The 22,526-nt window shown below is 47.6% G+C and overlaps 6 protein-coding genes across 6 annotated transcripts; 4 read left to right on the forward strand and 2 right to left on the reverse strand.

The window, feature by feature from the left end:
• Positions 1 to 3,069: 3,069 nt before the first annotated feature.
• Positions 3,070 to 4,647, forward strand: LAESUDRAFT_717342 (uncharacterized protein; the record flags this gene model as incomplete). The annotated part of the gene is made up of 6 exons (XM_040907327.1): positions 3,070 to 3,198; positions 3,274 to 3,283; positions 3,494 to 3,908; positions 4,275 to 4,310; positions 4,374 to 4,434; positions 4,501 to 4,647. 6 exons carry the CDS (start codon positions 3,070 to 3,072, stop codon positions 4,645 to 4,647), a joined length of 798 nt encoding a protein of 265 aa, XP_040759399.1.
• A 1,520-nt stretch (positions 4,648 to 6,167) lies between these two features.
• Positions 6,168 to 7,745, reverse strand: LAESUDRAFT_717343 (uncharacterized protein; the record flags this gene model as incomplete). The annotated part of the gene is made up of 6 exons (XM_040907328.1): positions 6,168 to 6,314; positions 6,381 to 6,441; positions 6,505 to 6,540; positions 6,907 to 7,321; positions 7,532 to 7,541; positions 7,617 to 7,745. The coding sequence occupies 6 exons, from the start codon at positions 7,743 to 7,745 to the stop codon at positions 6,168 to 6,170; spliced, it is 798 nt and encodes a 265-aa protein (XP_040759400.1).
• Positions 7,746 to 11,322: 3,577 nt separating this feature from the next.
• LAESUDRAFT_717344 (uncharacterized protein) lies at positions 11,323 to 12,520 on the forward strand (the record flags this gene model as incomplete). Its single annotated transcript, XM_040907329.1, has 6 exons — positions 11,323 to 11,346; positions 11,398 to 11,514; positions 11,575 to 11,689; positions 11,754 to 11,980; positions 12,033 to 12,118; positions 12,253 to 12,520. 6 exons carry the CDS (start codon positions 11,323 to 11,325, stop codon positions 12,518 to 12,520), a joined length of 837 nt encoding a protein of 278 aa, XP_040759401.1.
• A 518-nt stretch (positions 12,521 to 13,038) lies between these two features.
• Positions 13,039 to 13,543, forward strand: LAESUDRAFT_795606 (uncharacterized protein). Its single transcript, XM_040913969.1, has one exon. The coding sequence runs from the start codon at positions 13,049 to 13,051 to the stop codon at positions 13,418 to 13,420; it is 372 nt and encodes a 123-aa protein (XP_040759402.1). The 5' UTR covers positions 13,039 to 13,048; the 3' UTR covers positions 13,421 to 13,543.
• Positions 13,039 to 14,065, reverse strand: LAESUDRAFT_795612 (uncharacterized protein; the record flags this gene model as incomplete). Its single annotated transcript, XM_040913970.1, has 1 exon — positions 13,039 to 14,065. A coding segment is annotated over one exon (546 nt), but the record flags the coding sequence as incomplete, so codon positions are not given.
• Positions 14,066 to 20,131: 6,066 nt separating this feature from the next.
• LAESUDRAFT_763530 (uncharacterized protein) lies at positions 20,132 to 21,377 on the forward strand (the record flags this gene model as incomplete). The annotated part of the gene is made up of 5 exons (XM_040913278.1): positions 20,132 to 20,347; positions 20,399 to 20,582; positions 20,646 to 20,930; positions 20,983 to 21,046; positions 21,098 to 21,377. 5 exons carry the CDS (start codon positions 20,132 to 20,134, stop codon positions 21,375 to 21,377), a joined length of 1,029 nt encoding a protein of 342 aa, XP_040759404.1.
• Positions 21,378 to 22,526: the final 1,149 nt, after the last annotated feature.

The raw sequence follows: 22,526 nt of genomic DNA on the forward strand, positions 1-22,526 counted from the left end.
GTCAGTGCTAAGGTCTGAATGCTAGTACTAGCATAGTACTAACCTTCAGACCTTAGTGCTAGCATAGTACTAACCTTCAAACCTTAGTAGTAATGTGCAAACCTTCATCAGATGGAGAAGGTCTTCATCATGTTACTGGCAAGTACACCCAATATTGGTTTGAAGATTATTGTAGCTGTGCATGGTCTGCTCAACATTTATCTGGCCCATTATTTGGCACACTCAACATCCACACTGATTCAGATGCACTATGCTTTAGAGGCTTTTCATCAATTCATGCAGATCTTTATCAAACTCAGCATCCAAAAGCATTTTAACATATCAAAACTGCACTGACTCAAGCACTATATTGTCACTATTATTAAGCTCAGTTGTTGTAACAGCTTAAGCACTGAGATATCAGAATGTTTGCATATTGACTATGCAAAGCTTGACTATTATGCAAGCAACAGTAAATACTGGGTGAAACAATCAATAATTTGAGTTGAAAGATGGTAAATATATTTAAAAAAAATTCAAATCTTTTCAGCATCTTTACTGTCAATTTGTGATAAAAGGATTTAAATTATTATTAGTATCATTTCTTGTTAAAGATGATGGAATGATTGAAAAAAGATTGGATGACATATTAGCAATCATTTTTCAATCAGTTTATAATCTTTCAGACAAAGTGATGATAAAATGTTTTAAAATGTTTTTTGATTAATTTCTTATCAAAGATGATGAACATATTGTAATCATGTCACATCATCATCATTGTATGCTAAGCCAATATTAGAATATAAAGCTTAATAATTAGGTTCAAATGTGAGTACTATCTTTTGAAGCCTAAATATTACCATGGTATTGATTTCTACATCTTAGCACTAGAATAGTACTAGGCATTTAAACCTTAATACTAGCATAGTACTACTCTCTAAAGTCTTAGCACTAATATTTGGATCTTAATACTAACATTTGGCATAGTACTAGCATTTAGACCTTAGTACTAGCATACTGCTAATATTAGAATCTTAGTACTACTATTCTAATCATAGTATTAGTATAGTGCTATTTCATATATGAGGAACTAGCTTAGTATATAAAAACAACGGTGTGACATAGTTATAATATTTTCATCATCTGTGATTAAAAAGAGCAAAAAATATTTTAAAACTTTTCATTATAGTTTTGTATGAAAGATTGTAAAATAATTGTTTGAAGAAATGATTATTAATATTTCATTCAATCTCCTTTCAATCTTTTCATTATCTTTGAACTTTTTCTTCAATAATTTTATCATTTTTCACCTCAAATTATTGATTGCCTCACCCAGTGAGTACAATGACAGAATTGCTACAGGTAATACTTCAACATTAGAATATCCTGTGAAGATGGCACACCCTACTCTCCTCAACAAAGCACATGGTAGATTTAGCTCTGTAGCAATCTACACCAAACTTTGCTGAATCCCACCTTCAATAAAGAAAACATAGTCTGCTACACATCATTATCTTCCAACTTTGTCATAATATAACATCACTCTAAATATAGCTGCATCTCAAACAATCACACCATCCTTGATCTCTGCTAAAGGGACTGACATTTTAATGTGGATAACACTATATATCCCTCAATCAATGTGGTGAATATCATGATAAACTTATAAAATCAGTTATAAAGAATATCAGGATCTCAGGAATCATTTTTGCGAGAAATGGCCTTCTTACCCAAGTGCAGGCTGGGCAAAAATTTCTATAAATGACTAATTCAAGACTACAAGTACATGACACATGGTTGAAAACAAGTACAGTGCACTATGAGCATGAAACCTCAGGCATTCACGCATTCTCAGTAGGTTCATCCTTAGCCTCTGGCACCTCGTACTCCTCATCCTCTGGCTCCAAAAAAGTTATTGATGATGCATTAGGAGGAGACATAGGCATGCTGAGGGATGTTAATTGTAATGGGTAGAACAACAGCTCTTGAAAAGGACCCACCATGGGCTTGACTGAAATATGGACATGGGGCCAATGGGCAGTGCCCTGCATATGTGCATTTGTGTTACAGCACTGCTGGACAAGAGATCAAAAAGATTAAAAAAAGGAACGATCATGTAGAACGTGCCACCCTGATCTCCCTGATCTCTAGAGTGGCTTGAGAGCCTAACACTTACTTGTTTGGTGAAGCAAGCATATCGAAGGGTAAAAGATACATGGTGGAGCTGGTAGGCTCAGTGGGTGCTACAATGGTAGACAAGGAGAAACAATCTAAAGTGTCGTCCTCTACATGCTGATCTTATATACGTGCACAGGAGCCTAATTACATAACCTTCATTGTACCACTACTGTAAAATAGATGATTGGCTATCTACGTATCTAGGCGACTAGACCATACACGGAACAATAAGTGGGAGAATCTATCTATAAGTGGAACAATAGGTGAGAAGATCTGTCTTCATTGGTATCAACTGTGAGACGATTCATCCTATCGTGGTAACAGCTATACCTTGAGCTGATTGCCTAGATGATCTCGAACAATAGTCCTTGTTCTCTTTGTTCCCAAATGGGTGCCTCTATTGTATCCTGGAATAGACAGGTCTGACCGTATCATCCACGGATCTGGACCATAACTTGTGATGTGAACTATTACCTAATCTCTACGTGTCGCATCTGTGGCTGAGTGGCATGAGATATTGGTGAAGCACGTGATTTGTGATGTGAGAAAAGTCACATGTGGACTTTGTGGCAGAAATCTGTGACAATTTGAGAGCTTGCATGGGCGTGATGGGGCAGCATGCTTATGAGGGTGGTCAGTCCTGAGAGTCATAGTCATCGGTGTTATGGGGGCACTTTTGAGATGAATGGGGGGCATGAATGATCTTATCGGTGCAGTAGTGCTTGGAATCAGTTGCATAAGGAAGACAGCCACAAACAAATTTAAGAGAGACAGCCAGCAGCCATTCCATGAGAATGGGGGTGCCCAGCATGGTACCCTCTAGGCTAGTGAACCAGAGCTTATCTGTGAATGAATGGGAGTCCAGGTAGCTTACTACTAACATGACACTCATGATGGAGGTCATACATCACTATGTCCTTGAGGAGGCAGGCCATGTGCTCCTCTGAGCACCTTTTGCAGGCATGGCTGCACCCATCCCATCAACAAGCAACCTTTTTAATGTCACAAATGAGACATTCATGGACCACCTCCCATATCTCAGTAAGTCAGAATGAGGGAATCACAGACATGGCTTCATAGCCAACATGATCATGAGATCTATCATGGTTCTCTCAGAGCCTGAAGTGTGAGTGCACAGATGGGGCAGTTGGTGATTTAATAGTGATGCAAGATCAAGGGTCGACAGCTGGAGGCAGCAGTGAAGGATGCTGAGGTAGGCTGACTTGAAAATCAGACATCTGCAGGCAGGAAGAGGGCTCCATGAGGGAAGGTGCTTGAGGAGGATATGACATGCCTTTCCTCTCCTCAATGATCTGGCAGTGATGAGTCTCCTGAGGCTTGCAAGAAGGGCAGACTGGAGGAGGGGATGGTGACAGAAGTGATGATGGGGGTCGAGATGATCAATGGAAGTGGACTCACCTGAGGTTGACAGATCAATGGGTGCCTGCTGTGTCTGCAGCATCTGTGAGGATGGTGATGCATGCTGGCATGGAGAGGGTGCAGGTGGTGGGGTTTGATGAGATAAAGATGCAGGTGGTGGTGCACCTCCAGTGGAATCAGATTCTGCTGTCAGGTTCTAATATTGGTGTCAGCAAATGGGGTGGACAAAGGCTGGCAGGCTCCTCAAACTCCACAGAAAACCCAAAAGTGCAGTTCACCACTCAGTGCTTGGAGGATGTTCAGGGGATGGGGTCACCTACAAGGCATGCACAGACTGTGGCACATAGGGCTTTGAAAAATTATAAGAATGGGTGAAGTTGAGCTCAGGAAGAGGGGTCACTTGTGAGTTGTGCAGAGACTGCAGCACATAGGGCTCTGAGGGGTCATGAGGATGGGCAAAGTTGAGCTCAGAAGAAGGGGTCACTTGCAAGGTGTGTGGAGACTGCGGCATGTAGAGCTCTGAGGGGTCATGAGCATAGGTGAAATAGGGAAGTGCAAAATCAGATGGACTCAAAATCAGCTCAGTAGAATGGGTACGCAGGCCCAGCATGCCCATTAGCTCAGGCAGGAAGCTGGCAACCGACGCTGGGTGGCAACTATGTAAAGGGCTCTCATGAAGAAATGACTGGGCACATCAATTGTGATATGTGAAGATGAAACTACAATGAACTTACCAGTTCCAGGAGCAACATGGAGCATGATGTGAGAAGACAGTAAGGTGGAGTAGTTCCTGGTATAGTGTTGCCATATTGGAAGTTTCATGTCATCCGTCACAGCTCACATCCGTTTACGCAATATGAGCCAGAGAGCATTACTCATCTCATAGAGAGTATGAATGTATGCCTGACCCTCCTGTGGGCTCTGTGGGATCAATTGATTGACTCACTCTAATGTCTGGGTCAGGTAGTTAGGGTGCTCAACCAGCCCTTGAAGTCTGCAAGTTATAAAGTTTATAAGGGTAGCAGCTTCAGACCATTCCTTGAGGAGCTGAACCTGCAGTGCTTGCGTGACACTCTCCAGCAACTAAGTGTGACTCTGAGCACTGAATAGTGCAGAAGACTCATCACACAGATGACATATCAGCAATAAAGTGACCTCCACAGTAACATTCCACCACATATCATGCACGTCGGGGTCAAGGAGGATCTGCCAGATAGAAAATGACCATATAGAAGGTGAATGTCCTTGAAAAGGCTCTGAAGTATTTTTTTGAGGTACCTCCATGCAGAGAGATTGATAGTGGGCTGAGACATGGTGAACATGATCTGGATACAGAAGGGAGAGGGGATGGCAACCATATATCCCTGCATGATGTGACCCTGAGCTCATCTTGAATGTGAATTCTGCTTCATGGATCATGAGCTTTCAATTCATGATTACACATATTAATCACAAGTTGTGTGTCATGGCTTGTGGCTGGTCAATATCTGAGTCTGGAGGGGATATGAGCAAGGTATTTGAGCTGTCCTCACTATAGAATGTGTGGCAAATGCTAAGCTCAGGATTGAAAGCCTGGTAAATTCCAGGCAGGGACCTGGGGCATACTAAATGCAAAAGAGGCATGGACATAGCATGTGTCAGACTTAGGCATGGGGACCCATCTCCACTCAGATCTTTTCATGGTGCAGCCAGTGCATGCACAGTAGCACCTATAATGCCTGAAACTGAAACTAGATGGAATCTCAAAGTGAGATTGGGGAGGAGCCTGGAATATGATGTAATCACTTTGGGGGATGACAAAATATGCATATGCACTATAACTCATTTTGTTCAATCTCTGATCAGTTGTTTTTGATGAAGATTGTGGAGTTTAAACTATGTAATTACATCATGATTGAGCACATGGTGAGTGATCAAAATGTGGCAAAAACTCTCACCCTTAGTATGAACCCCCCCCAAACCCCAGAGAAAGGCTGTGAAGAAGCCTGGAATGTGGCACAAAGTTCCTTTAGAATGAGCCCCTAACTCATGAAGAAGGGGGTTGAAAAAAAGCCTCACTCAAGGGCTCCTTCTCCTGTACCCTGTTTTCATACCTAAGTCTGACACATGCTATGTCCATGCCTCTTTTGCATTTAGTATGCCCCAGGTCCCTGCCTGGAATTTACCAGGCTTTCAATCCTGAGCTTAGCATTTGCCACACATTCTATAGTGAGGACAGCTCAAATACCTTGCTCATATCCCCTCCAGACTCAGATATTGACCAGCCACAAGCCATGACACACAACTTGTGATTAATATGTGTAATCATGAATTGAAAGCTCATGATCCATGAAGCAGAATTCACATTCAAGATGAGCTCAGGGTCACATCATGCAGGGATATATGGTTGCCATCCCCTCTCCCTTCTGTATCCAGATCATGTTCACCATGTCTCAGCCCACTATCAATCTCTCTGCATGGAGGTACCTCAAAAAAATACTTCAGAGCCTTTTCAAGGACATTCACCTTCTATATGGTCATTTTCTATCTGGCAGATCCTCCTTGACCCCGACGTGCATGATATGTGGTGGAATGTTACTGTGGAGGTCACTTTATTGCTGATATGTCATCTGTGTGATGAGTCTTCTGCACTATTCAGTGCTCAGAGTCACACTTAGTTGCTGGAGAGTGTCACGCAAGCACTGCAGGTTCAGCTCCTCAAGGAATGGTCTGAAGCTGCTACCCTTATAAACTTTATAACTTGCAGACTTCAAGGGCTGGTTGAGCACCCTAACTACCTGACCCAGACATTAGAGTGAGTCAATCAATTGATCCCACAGAGCCCACAGGAGGGTCAGGCATACATTCATACTCTCTATGAGATGAGTAATGCTCTCTGGCTCATATTGCGTAAACGGATGTGAGCTGTGACGGATGACATGAAACTTCCAATATGGCAACACTATACCAGGAACTACTCCACCTTACTGTCTTCTCACATCATGCTCCATGTTGCTCCTGGAACTGGTAAGTTCATTGTAGTTTCATCTTCACATATCACAATTGATGTGCCCAGTCATTTCTTCATGAGAGCCCTTTACATAGTTGCCACCCAGCGTCGGTTGCCAGCTTCCTGCCTGAGCTAATGGGCATGCTGGGCCTGCGTACCCATTCTACTGAGCTGATTTTGAGTCCATCTGATTTTGCACTTCCCTATTTCACCTATGCTCATGACCCCTCAGAGCTCTACATGCCGCAGTCTCCACACACCTTGCAAGTGACCCCTTCTTCTGAGCTCAACTTTGCCCATCCTCATGACCCCTCAGAGCCCTATGTGCTGCAGTCTCTGCACAACTCACAAGTGACCCCTCTTCCTGAGCTCAACTTCACCCATTCTTATAATTTTTCAAAGCCCTATGTGCCACAGTCTGTGCATGCCTTGTAGGTGACCCCATCCCCTGAACATCCTCCAAGCACTGAGTGGTGAACTGCACTTTTGGGTTTTCTGTGGAGTTTGAGGAGCCTGCCAGCCTTTGTCCACCCCATTTGCTGACACCAATATTAGAACCTGACAGCAGAATCTGATTCCACTGGAGGTGCACCACCACCTGCATCTTTATCTCATCAAACCCCACCACCTGCACCCTCTCCATGCCAGCATGCATCACCATCCTCACAGATGCTGCAGACACAGCAGGCACCCATTGATCTGTCAACCTCAGGTGAGTCCACTTCCATTGATCATCTCGACCCCCATCATCACTTCTGTCACCATCCCCTCCTCCAGTCTGCCCTTCTTGCAAGCCTCAGGAGACTCATCACTGCCAGATCATTGAGGAGAGGAAAGGCATGTCATATCCTCCTCAAGCACCTTCCCTCATGGAGCCCTCTTCCTGCCTGCAGATGTCTGATTTTCAAGTCAGCCTACCTCAGCATCCTTCACTGCTGCCTCCAGCTGTCGACCCTTGATCTTGCATCACTATTAAATCACCAACTGCCCCATCTGTGCACTCACACTTCAGGCTCTGAGAGAACCATGATAGATCTCATGATCATGTTGGCTATGAAGCCATGTCTGTGATTCCCTCATTCTGACTTACTGAGATATGGGAGGTGGTCCATGAATGTCTCATCTGTGACATTAAAAAGGTTGCTTGTTGATGGGATGGGTGCAGCCATGCCTGCAAAAGGTGCTCAGAGGAGCACATGGCCTGCCTCCTCAAGGACATAGTGATGTATGACCTCCATCATGAGTGTCATGTTAGTAGTAAGCTACCTGGACTCCCATTCATTCACAGATAAGCTCTGGTTCACTAGCCTAGAGGGTACCATGCTGGGCACCCCCATTCTCATGGAATGGCTGCTGGCTGTCTCTCTTAAATTTGTTTGTGGCTGTCTTCCTTATGCAACTGATTCCAAGCACTACTGCACCGATAAGGTCATTCATGCCCCTGTCACAGTATTAAGTGGCACCTTTCTTTTTGCACCAATAAAGTCATTATTCGGCAACCACAAGTGGTTATTTGGACGCCAACCTTTATATTGGTCTCACAAAGTGGATACTTGGACAAACAGCACAATATCACCACATACATTGTGGATATGACTGTGTCTACCACATGACCACCAAGCGCCCATGATTCAGCCACCCAGTCACGTGACACTGACCACTTGCCCTATTCAGAAGTTATCAGGTGTTGGTCACATGACACCAGGCCACTTGCCCAGCACGGAACTCTTTGGCCCACAATAGGCTTACCCATGCTCATTGGACCATCAATCTAGCGAGCACCCAATTCACTGCTCAATAGCAGCACCAACTACATGGCTGCCAAATAGTAGCACCAGCATTAGAATATGTGCTATGGCAAAATTCCCACTGGCCACTCAATAAGTGGCACCACTTCAGCTACTCAAATAGTGGCACCACCTTCAGGCAATTATCTCATTGGGTAAAGTAGGATTACCTTGGCGTATCCACGGCCTTTATAGATAGTTGCTATAGCAAAGTCCAGAACCATTACTGGTTTTGGCAATATGTTCACATGTAGACAGGACAGGACCCCAGTAAGTACACCATAGTTAGGGTACCCAGGGTCCACCACTACATGTATATAAGCACATGAGGATCTAAGAGAAGACCTTAGATTCATTCACCTATTTCATGTGGCCTAACAGCCAATTCACCCCCTTGTTATGAGCATAAGGCTAAGGGCCCTTTGAGCCCCTTTTTAGGCTGCATGTCACTGCATGCCTGGTTTGGCCCTACCTGGGCAAACCCCTTTTTTGTGCAGGTCACTGGATGCTGGCAAGCACCTTGCTGCCATTTCCTTGCCTTAGGGCACAGGATCTAATGCACCGTGACAGCCCCCCATTCATCTCAAAAGTGCCCCCATAACACCGATGACTATGACTCTCAGACTGACCACCCTCATAAGCATGCTGCCCCATCACGCCCATGCAAGCTCTCAAATGCACATATGCAGGGCACTGCCCATTGGCCCCATGTCCATATTCCAGTAAAGCCCATGATGGGCTCTTTTCAAGAGCTGTTGTTCTACCCATCACAATTAACATCCCTCAGCATGCCTATGTCTCCTCCTAATGCATCATCAATAACTTTTTTGGAGCCAGAGGATGAGGAGTACGAGGTGCCAGAGGCTAAGGATGAACCTACTGAGAATGCGTGAATGCCTGAGGTTTCATGCTCATAGTGCACTGTACTTGTTTTCAACCATGTGTCATGTACTTGTAGTCTTGAATTAGTCATTTATAGAAATTCTTGCCCAGCCTGCACTTGGGTAAGAAGGCCATTTCTGGCAGAAATGATTCCTGAGATCCTGATATTCTTTATACAGTGACCCACAAAACTGTTGATAAGATTGCTCACTTCAACTTGTATAGTAAATATCTCCTCAACCAATGGGTCAACTACATCGTATAAGCACTAATTGGAAAGCGTATTATCATGGCTTTCTAATGCAGTCTTAATCATATTTTTACCATATTTTGATCCTAAGATATTTACTAATCTTTGAGGGTCACTCTTATCAACAGTTTTGTGGCACATATCCAGGTTCTACAAAACTTGTACTTTCAGTACTTGGTATAGCCTCCCTTTGCCTTCACCACTGCATGCACCCTCCTTGGCATACTTTCAATCATATTCTGACACACTTCCTTCCCAATAGCCTCCCATTCCTTCTCCACCCTTTCCCACAACTCAGTAATTCCCTTTGGTGGCTCCTGATACTCTGCAAGCTTCTTTTTGAGGTGATCCCACAAATTCTCTATGGAATTGAGATCTGGGGATTGAGAGGGCCATATCATAGTGTTGAAATCATGGTCTTTGAACCAATCCTTGGCCTTCTTGCTGGTGTGCTTGGGGTCATTGTCTTGCTGAAACACCACATCCTCCACAGTTTTACCTCAATCCTCCAGGCTATTCTGCAGCTCATCCTCCAGAATGCTGACATAAAGGTCTGCATCCATCCTGCCATCAATCTTGCAGGCATACCCCACACCATCCCAGCTCATACAGCCCCACATCATCAAGGATCCACCTCCAAACTTCTGGGTCCCTTCCACCAACCTATCACTGAGGCTCTCCCCTTGCTTCTTCCACACCCATTTCCTTCCATCTGATCCCATCCTGTTAATCTTTGTCTCATCTGACCATACCACCCTTCTCCAGTCATCCACAGTCCAATATTGGTGAGCCAAAGCGAAGTCCATCCTCTCCTTTTGATGCCTTGCAGCAAGTAAAGGCCTTCTGCGCTTTACTACAGCCTTCATTTTTGCCTTCTTCAACCCTCTTCGCACTGTCTCTGCATTGACAACCCTCCCAGTAACATCTCCAAGAGCTCTGGCCACAGCAGGAGATGTGGTAGCCTTGCCAGTCCCAATGAGTCGAGTAGCATAGCGAAGATTGGCAGTAGAAAGAAGGGAAGGTCATCCTCCTTTGGCCTTAGGAATGGTGGGGCAGTGTGTGGAGCATAGTTTACTGATGGTAGAATAGTGTAGCCCAGTCAAAGCTTCAATTTCTCAAAGAGATTTGCCATTCTGAAGCAAAGCGATGACATGGTTGACAGTTTCAGTAGCAACAGCTTTTGGTATGATGTTGGTTGAGTGTGAAGAGTTATGTATGGCTGTTTGTACATTGTTCATGTACGGTTGCCGAGGAGGATCAGGTCTAAGTCGCAAGTTGCAAGTCACAAGTTGCAAGTTGCAAGTCTCAAGTCGCGACCTGGCACCTTCTGACAGCTTCCGTTCGGCTTTCGACACATCTGAGCGTCTTCGCACCACGTGTTTGATAGCTAATAACATGAGCCGTACCTTGATCATCGATGCCGCCCTAACTGTTTGTACTGTAATGTGGCCCTCAATGTCTGGGGATACCCAAGGTCACAATTTATTGGTCTCTATGATTGTTGAACACTCCCCAGCTTAATGCCACTGCAGCTTTTACCAATCTGGCCCTGTCTCATGCCACTGCAGCTTTTACCAATCTGGCCCTGTCTCATGCCCAACACGTGTACTGTCAGCGATGCTCTTGATGCCTCATTTTGCGTTCAGTGTGCATCATCGTTCAGGTCCTCGGACTTTCGTTATGCATATTCATGGAGATGCTGACCCAATATGATCTTTCATAGTGATATATATGTACTACCCACTCCAAAATGCACCCTCGGTGATACTCCATCTCTCATGCCGACTGTGATTGTCTGCGAACTGTGCGGGCGCCGCTTTCCATTTCTCTGTAAGAATGAATGTGGATGATGTCGAGGTTGACATGATGGGTATATGATGTCTGAAGAGCAAAAGTCTCTGGTGCATCGAATCTGATTTTCAGACTCATTCAACTGTGCCACCCTGCTTTAGGCATCAACGCAATGCAAGATCTGTGGTGAATGCTTCACCAAACTCGACAGTGATATCTGTGCACGCTGTGTCAAAGCACAGAAAGCAATGCCAGGCATACAGAGTGAGGGTATCCTTGTGAGTATTTGCATACTCTAATCACTCGCACTTTACTGAAATGCAGATTCGCACTCATAGGCTGAGCTGCAGTGCATAAGTTGCGGGGGCTCTTGTAGATTCCTCGACTCTGCATTTTGTGGAGCATGCACCCATGCAGAGCCATCCAATGACCGAATTCTAGATAATGAAAAAGGTATGTATGGTGCTTTTCAGGACGCAACACGCCGTTCACTTACCACACTGACTGATCGCAATAGAGTCCGTGGACACATTGGCTTCCCTAATCAAGAACCGGTCGACACTCCATGAACAGAGTGCCTCGAAGCACCATCTCCGACAACTTCCTAAGCCAGGCACGAGCACAAGGGCCACTGACATAAAGGAACGAGTTGACAGGATGAAGCAGCAACGTAACGTGGAACACATCGCTGTAGAGCTCACTCTTCTGCTGCATGCTGCAATGCAGAATGGCAAGACACGTCTTGTATGTACAGGATCTACTCTCGGAACACATTTCTCACTCATCCGTGTTACAGAGTGAACTTCCTGCACCGATGACAAAGTGCAGCTATGTGTCAAGCATATCAGTGAACACCTTGCTCGATGAGTTGATTGTACAGGGGTGAGCGGTGTTCATGCGAATTCCGGAGCATTCTCGGAAGAAGTTACCGTTGACAGTGGTAGACTTTACCAGGCATGTCTTGTCAGCTTCGGAAATGATATTCTGCTTGTAGCTGATGGGACTGTGCTTTCTAGGATGAATGTAGTCTTCTGCATTGCAAATGGGAAAGCACGAGCGCACTCTTTTAGTCTTGACATGAAGCAGTTTGGTGATAAGAGTCTACAGCAGTTGTTTGACAAGTTGAAGCAGTCCCAGGACTTATCGACTAAGTCCGTGAACGCGAAGTGTATACCTTTGCATGCACATATCTATGTGAACCCAGAGGTAAATAATTGCATCATTCATTGGCCCCTTTGGCTGACCAGCATCTTGTGCAAAGAGAGTGGCTCATTCGGAAGATGATGAGAGCGAGGGGCCTGCGTCACCTGTATGCAAGCAATACAAGAAGTCCATTGTCTCCGCAAGTACAAAACAGAAACTTTGCTCAGGAGGTAAGACATTGCATGGATTCTATGCACTTGTAGTCAGCTGATCACAGATTATGTAGAGCCAAGCCATGCAGACCCAGCTCCCAAACGATATACAGTGACCCACAAAACTGTTGATAAGATTGCTCACTTCGACTTGTATAGTAAATATCTCCTCTACCAATGGGTCAACTACATTGTATAAGGGCTCATTGGAAAGCGTATTATCATGGCTTTCTAACGCAGTTTTGGTCATATTTTTATCGCATTTTGATCCCAAGGTATTTACTAATCTTTGAGGATCACTCTTATCAACAGTTTTGTGGCACACACACAAGTTCTCAGAAAATTGTGATTCTTGATGTGTTGACAGGGTTCTTTGTGGGAATATTATTGATGTTCATGTTTCAACATGAACAATGTACAAACAGCCATACACAACTCTTCACACTCAACCAACATCATGCCAAAAGCTGTTGCTACTGAAACTGTCAACCATGTCATCGCTTTGCTTCAGAATGGCAAATCTCTTCGAGAAATTGAAGCTTTGACTGGTCTACACTACTCGACCATCAGTAAACTACGCTCCACACACTGTCCCACCATTTCTAAGGCCAAAGGAGGACGACCTTCCCTTCTTTCTACTGCCAATCTTCACTATGCTACTCGACTCATTGGGACTGGCAAGGCTACCACATCTCCTGCTGTGGCCAGAGCTCTTGGAGATGTTACTGGGAGGGTTGTCAATGCAGAGACAGTGCGAAGAGGGTTGAAGAAGGCAGGAATGAAGGCTGTAGTAAAGCGCAGAAGGCCTTTACTCGCTGCAAGGCATTGAAAGGAGAGGATGGACTTCGCTTTGGCTCACTAATATTGGACTGTGGAGGACTGGAGAAGGGTGGTATGGTCAGATGAGACAAAGATTAACAGGATGGGATCAGATGGAAGGAAATGGGTGTGGAAGAAGCCAGGGGAGAGCCTCAGTGATAGGTTGGTGGAAGGGACCCAGAAGTTTGGAGGTGGATCCTTGATGATGTGGGGCTGTATGGGCTGGGATGGTGTGGGGTATGCCTGCAAGATTGATGGCAGGATGGATGCAGACCTTTATGTCAGCATTCTGGAGGATGAGCTGCAGAATAGCCTGGAGGATTGAGGTAAAACTGTGGAGGATGTGGTGTTTCAGCAAGACAATGACCCCAAGCACACCAGCAAGAAGGCCAAGGATTGGTTCAAAGACCATGATTTCAACACTATGATATGGCCCTCTCAATCCCCAGATCTCAATTCCATAGAGAATTTGTGGGATCACCTCAAAAAGAAGCTTGCAGAGTATCAGGAGCCACCAAAGGGAATTACTGAGTTGTGGGAAAGGGTAGAGAAGGAATGGGAGGCTATTGGGAAGGAAGTGTGTCAGAATCTGATTGAAAGTATGCCAAGGAGGGTGGATGCAATTGTGAAGGCAAAGGGAGGCTATACCAAGTACTGAAAGTATGAGTTTTGTAGAACCTGAATATGTGCCACAAAACTGTTGATAAGAGTGGCCCTCAAAGAGTATCAAATATCTTAGGTAACATCCTTCTTGTTCTTTGACCACCATGTCCGCTTTAGGCACCCAACAAGTGACTGCCAGTGACGTCGACATGGAGGCTTCCGGCGTTGAGCCCATTGCTCCACCGGGCAGCTCTAATGCTGTGACACTTCATAGAACCCCTGTGCTCAGCTGGGCCTCTCAAATGGAGGCTGGTGATGCCTTGCAGGACCGCTTCAGTGGCCTCCTGCGCCACATCAGCAACCATACCAGGGCCCTTACCGACACTATACGTGACCTCCAGGACCACCCCAACCCTGAGACTTACCTCGATGACTTTGCCCAAGTCGTCACCCTGCTCACCACCACCTGCAAAGAGCTGTACACTGAGCTCGGTGCGGACCCTGTAGTCAGTAACTCGGCTACCGGCACTGCCGCCCTCCACATCTATGACCACTTCTTCGACAATGTCAATGCTGAAAGGAAAGACATCGACGGGGACGACCTCGACGAGGCCTTCTTCCAACCACCCCGGGGCTGCCTGCAGACAGAAACCACCCTACTCGCCAACCTTGACTTCCAAGCGGTGCTCGCCAAGACCGTGGAAGATGGAGTCTGCATGGCCAACACAGCCATCAACACGCAGCTCTCGGCCATCGAGGCCCAACTCGTACGCACCCGACTGGCACAGCCCAGCCCCCAAGCATCGGCTGCCGCCAAAAACCCCCACCAATCACTGACTGGTCAGGTGCGTGGTCCCGCATCTGCAGCTAAGGCCACGTCTGCATCCGCTGACGCGCTGCCCAATGGAAAGGCAGTGGCACAGCCTACCATGGCATAGGCTGTCACCAAATCCAAGGAGAAGAGCTATGCTCTACTCATCACCCCGGAACAGCACACAGCCATTGAGGCAGGCAGAACCATGTCGCAGTGGTATGCTAAAATTGACACCCGCCTGCACGAAACGCCCGCATGGGCCAAGGTACGTCCTCTTGGTTGTCGTTTTGCTGGGTCCACCAAAGTTGTGGTCATTTTCTCACATGAATCTCCCGACTCACTCATACGCGAGTGTCTCCGCCCCATAAGGCACATCTTAGGGGTCGTCCCGCACGCTGCCTCACCTGCACCAGATCTGCGTGAACGTGCATCTGCACTGCAGGACTTCCATCCTCTCATTCCTGTTACGAAGCTATTCATCCCGAGCTGCCCGCTGCGTCATCCCGACATGGGATTGTTACTCACTGAGGAGGAAATCATGGCGGAACTACACCGCAATTCTATGTTTTCATCTGTTCACTTCAATGGTCTACCCGGTTTCATTGTGCCTGAGGAGCATCGCGAGCAGCTCGGGAAGTCCTCTATTATCATCTCCATCGAGGATGCTCATTGTGACTACTGTGCGCGTAACCTCCTTGGGTGTGACAACCGCGGTGATGCTGCCGCTTTTCTTTGGTTCTATGGCTCCCGCATCACTGTAAAGAAGTCGAAAGATCATCCCGTGTTCCGTCAGTGCACTCGTTGCTGGCGCCTCACGCATCTCGAAAGTCACTGCAAGAAGCGGGCACCTGTGTGCCGCTTCTGTGGAAAGACTGATCACACGTCCGATATGCATCGGCAGGCCTGCCTTGTCTGCAATCATGAGGCTTGCCCAGCTGACCAGCCTTGCGAGTCTGCTCACTATTTCTGTGTGATCTGTGGCACCAACGGTCACAGTGCCGCCGACACCACCTGCCCTGTGCGGAAAGATTACTGTATCCCCATCTCGCGCACCAACCTCTCATCATGAATATCACAACTGTGCATTTGAATGTGGCCCGGTCTAATCCACGCATCCACGGTTTCATTTCTTCCACTTCCTACGATATCTATTTCCTTCAAGAACCGTGGTGGGGGCAAATCGGCATCGATACCCCCCATGGCTCTGAGTCAGGCACTACTGTTTTTGGTCACGTCAATGTCCGGCCCTACGGCCTGGACGCTTTTCATTTCCCCTCCACCTCTGCGCTGCCACGACCTCGAGCCAGCATCCTGGTCCGGCGCGTGCTCTTAAACACTTATCACATATCCATGCGTACCGACCTGGTGTCGGACCCGGATGTGGTCGTTCTTTATTTCATTTCCCGATCTGATCCCACCCATGATTTCTTCATGGTCAACTGCTATAACGAAGGCTCGCGAGCCCAACACCGCGTCCTGCCCACTCTCTATGATATCCCTTTTCCGCCACGAGCGAACCTCCTTGTCACTGGGGATTTTAATCTCCACCACCCCCTATGGTCATGGACCAGATGGGCCTCCCGCTCTGCTTCCACTGCCTCCAATGCTTTCGCTAGTTGGCTTGAGCACGAGTCGCTCAAAATTCTTAACCTCGATCAACCCACCCACATGGTGAATGGTGACCTGCTCTCGGGCACCATCATCGATCTGGTCTGCGTGACCTCCAGTGTGCAATTTCACATTCACGGCGTCGCTGCCACCCCCACATCTTTTGAATCGGACCACGCATTACTGACCTCTGTTCTCTCCCACATCGCCCACCCAGTCAACATTGACCTCAGTTTTCGAATCGATGTCTCGAAGCGGGAAGACTGGAACACGTGCTTTGCCTGTGAACTGGCGCTGTCCCCACCACCGATCACTTACGCCATCACTGACGACCTCGAAGCGGGCGCTCAGGCTCTGCTGTGAGCAATGACCGTGGCCTGCCACGAAGCATTTCCCCAATGCACACATGCTCACCAGGCCTCCCAGCTCTGGTGGAACCATGCATGTGATACGGCCCGCGCCAGTGTCCAGGTGGCTCATACTCATGAGGAGCGGTGCAACACCAAAGCCGCACTCTCGGCCATTATCCGACAAGCTTAGAAGGACTGAACTCGGGAGGCAGTCGCGCGACTCCAGAATATCAATCCCTGGTGACTCGCCTCCTGGACCAAAGAAGTGCGGGCGCCCCCACTACCAGTCATCCGCACAGATGGGGAGACTGGTTCTCTCCCAGCCGATGCAGGTCATCTACTCACGTGTTTCTATTTTCTGGCATCTCCGCCTTTACCTGATTTACCTCCTCTCTTTACCTCTACGCCTCCGGCAGCATGCCCAGACCGCCCCCTCCTTATCACTGAAGTAACTGCCGCCATCGAGGCTGCATCTAACTATTCAGCACCTGGCATCTCCAGAGTGTCGTGGCGGCTCCTAAAATGGGTCTGGCGGTCTGGTGCACATCATGCTCTTTTTCTTTTTCTTTCCTCTTCTTTGCGCCTGGGTTACCTCCCCGCCCCACTTCGGGCTGCAGCGGTTGTGTACTTCGCACCCAAGTCCCACTGACCAATTGCGCTCTTGGAAACCTTGAGCAAGGTCCTAGAAAAAGTGGTTGCTGCTCGTTTCAACTTTCAGATCGGTGCTCACAATCTTGTGCCCGGCTCACAGTTTGGTGGGTGGGGCCAACATTCCGTCATAGATGCGGGAGTCACTCTGATGCACCGTGTACGCACCGCCTGGGAAAACGGTTTCTCTGCTACCTTACTGTGCATGAACGTCGAGGGCTATTACAATAACATTCGCCATGACGTCCTTCACTCTGCTCTCCTTTCTTTGGGTTTTCCCACAAATGAGGTCCTGTGGACCTTGTCCTTCCTTTCTTCATGCACTGTGCAGCCCAAACTCAATTCAGAGCTGGGTCCATCATACCACGTCGCTGCGCTCGGCATCCCACAGAGATCGCCTCTGTCACCAGTCCTCTCTACTATATACTCTTCCCCGCTGTATGTGAACCTTGATCCATTCGCGCATCCCCAGCAGTCTACGGTGGGCTACGTAGACGATTTTGCCCTCCTTATTGTTTCTCCCTCACTGAACGAAAACACGGCCATCATCCAACGCACTCTACCGAGTGTGGGCACCATGCTTCACCAGCTTGGGCTGACCATTGGCATAGCGAAAACTGAGCTTATGCACTTTACCTCCCCGAGACGCTCCCTTGACGTCAACCCTCCCCTGCAGGTTCAGTGGAATGGGCGGGATATCACCATTCAACCTGCTTCATATCTGCGATGGCTCGGCATCTGGTACGACTGATGCCTAACCTTCACCCACCACATTCGGGTCATGGCAGCCAGGGCTTCGTCCCATGTTGCCGCTTTCTGCATGCTCGCCAACACACAGTGAGGCATGACGGTCGTGCAAGCCCGCTTGCTATACCTTACCATCATCCTTCCTGTACTCACCTTTGGTAGCCCCGTGTGGTATAACCCGCGGGGCCCACGCTCACTCTTTCAACCTTTGCAACAGGTACAAAACGACACACTGCAGTGGTTCATGGGAGCATGGCAGTCTACCCCCCACCACGTCCTCAACCTCATATCCAGCATCCTGCCAATGAGACACCAGCTCGACAAGCTCAACGGCCTTGCCGCAGCTCACCTCCTCACCCTCTCAGAGTCCCACCCGGTGACCCACTGCCTGGCGGCCTACTGCACTACCCACCCGCCCAACTTCTCCCTCCTCAACCCCGCCATCCCTATCCACCATGGCACCAGTGCAGTGGATGTGCTCGAACAAACCCTGCCTAAGCGAGCGGCACACCTTCTCCCCTGGTTGCAGCCACCCTGGGATCCTGCGCATCCATGGGGTGAGAGGGTTCACGTCTGCGTCCCTCTGCCTACCAAAGATGGCTCCAAGGAGTACTTACATTTCTTTTTCTTCCCTCTTTTGCACTCTTCCATCCCTCTCCCTGATGCCCTATGGGTCTTCACAGATGGCTCCCAAATCGCCCAGCCCGACCCCGCCCTGCGGAACCGATGAGCAGGTGCAGGTGCATGTATCATTCACCAGGGTGCGATAAAGTACGAGCGGGCTTGGAGCATGGGCCACCAGGCTGAGGTGTATGACACAGAACTCTTCGCAATGGCAGCAGTCACCAGCCGCTTTGCCAGTTTTCTGGCGACCTACCCCATGATTACTCACATTTACCTCTGCGCGGACAACCGCGCTGCCCTGTCCAATGTCCTGTCGCTGAGCCCACACAGTGGCCAGCCCTTTTCTCTTCGCTTTCGGGCACTTCTCACTCCTCTCATGGAGCAATACCCACTTCTAAACATTTCTTTACTATGGGTTCCCGGGCATACGGGTGTACTGGGTAACGAGATGGCGGACCGGCTAGCCAAGGAAGGCACGTCCCTACCCGATAGTGTCCTACCCACCTTGACGTGGATCCGGCGCTGGGCGCACGAGCGAGCGACCACCTCCTGGCAAACCGAGTTCTGTTACACCGATCGACCCACTGCAATATGGTCCTCGTGGCCGTCCCTGCCTTCCCAGACGCTACACCCTGTTTTCACTTCTAAATATTATGAACGTGACGTCAAAGCCAGGTTAACCCAAGCCTTAACGAGCTACAGCTACCTGGCCCCTTACTTTTCTTCTCAATTTGGGATGGTGGGCCCCGCTCGTCACTTCCATGGCACACCCTGTGTATGCGATCTAACCACCCCCAGCACCCGCACCCACGTCATGCTGCGCTGCCCGAGACACACGCACGCAAGGCACCTGCTCTTCCGGAACCCCAAGCCCACCCTCCTGGATTTACGTCGGCTTTGGCACCACCCCACCGGCCTCCACCGCCTCATCACTTTCATTTCTGCTACACCCGTTTTCTCCGCCGCGGCCCTCACGCCCCCGGACCCTGGCTGATATGCCTTACCCTCACAGCACTTACGTGACCGACCCCCTTGTTTACTCATAGTCTACACGTCGACACTTCCTCGTGCGGTTTCACTCCTGTATTTACACCCTTCCAACCGCGTATAGCGCAGTATAGAAATAAATGTACAAACAAAAAAAAAAAAAAAAATCTTAGGATCAAAATATGCTAAAAATGTAAACAAAGCTGCATTGGAAAGCCATGATAATAAGCTTTCAAATGAGTTCTTATAACATTTAGTTGGCCCAGTAGTTGAGGAGATATTTACCATACAAGTTGAAGTAAGCAATCTTATCAACAGTTTTGTGGGTCACTGTACCAGCATGTTCCGTGTGCCCACAGCCGCTGTCGATGTGAACTACAAGTCATATTCTATAAGAGTCCTGAGCTGCACTGTTGATGAACATGGGCACCCCGCCATTGTAGAAGAAGCATTCGATGAAGTGATTCTCATTGCGAAGGGCTGGCAAAAGTTCAAGGATCGCAAAGTGCCTACTGATCCTTGGGTGGGTCGGGGTGGCTCTAAAGTTGTCTGTCAAGTATGTAGTTATGCATGTTCTCCTTATATCTAGCTCACTTAGCATCAGCAGGGGATGTTCAAGCATAAGGAATATGCAATATGTCAGGTCGGCCCACTTGGAGCATTCAATCTCAACACAGAGCCTGCGAACAAGAAAGATCTGCTTGATGAGCTGAAAACCACCGCTATTGGCCAATTTTTCATCAAAGACTTCATGAACCGTGCAGATGCTGAAGGATATGCAGATTTACCAGGTATGAGATTTAGCCATTTTAAAACTATGTAACGGACGCAGCTCATTGTTGAGTTCATCACAGAGATGCGCTTTAATTTCGATGGCGCTTTTGTTGGTGAAGTGACTAGTCATGACTTTGTTGGGGGTCCATATGAATACAATGATGACAACGATGACCCTCTGCTTCTTCACTCGTTTCTGGCGACCCCGCTGATCTCGCTAACTGATGGATACAAGGAGATAAAGTTTTCTGGTTCACTCAGCGTTGGACACAATCCAGAGACATTTCTTGGAAACGTTGTAAACACATTTGCACATCATGTATATGATGTGTCAGATAAGACCTGCATTCTTGTTGATTTGCAAGGTATGTTGACGTTCTTAGCTGCGCACTTTAGCTCAATTGCTTACGCATATAGAACTAGGATTTGTCAGTAATGATGAGAAGACAATTGTGCTTTTTGACCCTCAAGCTCATACCAAGTACGTGAGCTGCATGATATGGAATGGCTGAGCTGATGCGCTTTGCTACAGTAACTGGGCGTCAGGCAAGACTGGATATTGGGATCTTGGTGAAAAGCAGATTGCGGTGTTTGCCAAGGAACACACCTGCAAGAACATCTGCCATGCGTTGAAGCTGCCTAAGCTTCTCAGAGGCTCAGGCAGCCAGGTTCCAGCTGGTAGAGCAGCAAATGCAGTACGACGTAAGCAAAAAGCACCTTTCAGAATTCAAGATTTTGACTCAGACTGTGAGATTGAGGAGCTGAGCGGCAATTGTTCGCCACGTATCAAAATATCAGATTTGTGCGATTAGTCTATATCAAGTAGCTAGTGATCATAATGTCAAAACTATTGGTAGCATCAGCAAGAAAATGTCCCAGACATTCTGTGGCGTCAGCGAAAGCCCTTCAATCGAATTATAAGCTCTTTGTGCCCTTTCGGCATAGGCACTGTCAACAAACTCAAGAAGTTTGGGCCCACCAAGCTCCACCATCAGCTGTGTGATGATATTGGCATCCACAGGTTCGAGACAGTTGACACCACCGTATTTTTCATGCAGAGTAAAGGTGACATTTGGTGACACACCGGATGGGATTAGCTTGTTGCGATCGAACCTAACCTTGTGATCATTAGTGTCATGAACGAACTTATCGAGCTCTTGCTGAATGAGCTTCAGCCACAACCACAGCACAAGATCCCTACAGAACAACTAGTCAGTGGCATCCCGTAGAGTACAGCATTTCACCCACCTGTGATTAGGATCAATAGGATTATAAATGTCTTTGCCAGCTTCCCAGAATACCAATAAGTTATCCCCACACTCAAGACGCATACGTAGCCATCCACGCTCAATAGTGATGTTCTCTACGCTACAGAGGAAGCGGTGAGCGGGCAACTCATCAATGGGTAGGTCTGATGAGAACGCCTCGCTGTATTGGTAGGTCCGGATCAATGCATGATAAGTAAATGTGATGCAGAATGAGCATACCGTAATGCATTTGCATAACCATACATAGCTGTTGTTTCAGAGCCACAGTCGGTTGTGGTCTAGATAGGCATACCTGTGCGAGTCGGTGATCAGGAGTGAGATTTCATTCAAGATAGATGATCTTACCGCTGAGCGACTTGACTAGAGACAGGTACAGATAGGCTATGACTATCTTCAACTAATTATTCAGAACCACCCATAATTCTAACCATTTCCCGGACCATACATCGTGAATACCCCAAATGGGAAAACCAATTTTGACAAGCTTATCGTGCCCATCACCACTCCACTCATGATGTGGTCCAAGAGTGTTATGAAGCGTTCCCTGCTAGAACGTTCAGAACCACGTGTGCTTTTTCACACGTACTAGTCCACAACATGGACAGAGACTTAGGTACCAAATATACCTAACGTCCCCAATAGTCAGGCAGACTATTAGCAGGGTTTATAGTGTGGTCAAGCCTAGTAGACGAT

This window comes from Laetiporus sulphureus (assembly GCF_001632365.1).
Source record: "Laetiporus sulphureus 93-53 unplaced genomic scaffold LAESUscaffold_57, whole genome shotgun sequence".
Classification (NCBI taxonomy): domain Eukaryota; kingdom Fungi; phylum Basidiomycota; class Agaricomycetes; order Polyporales; family Laetiporaceae; genus Laetiporus; species Laetiporus sulphureus.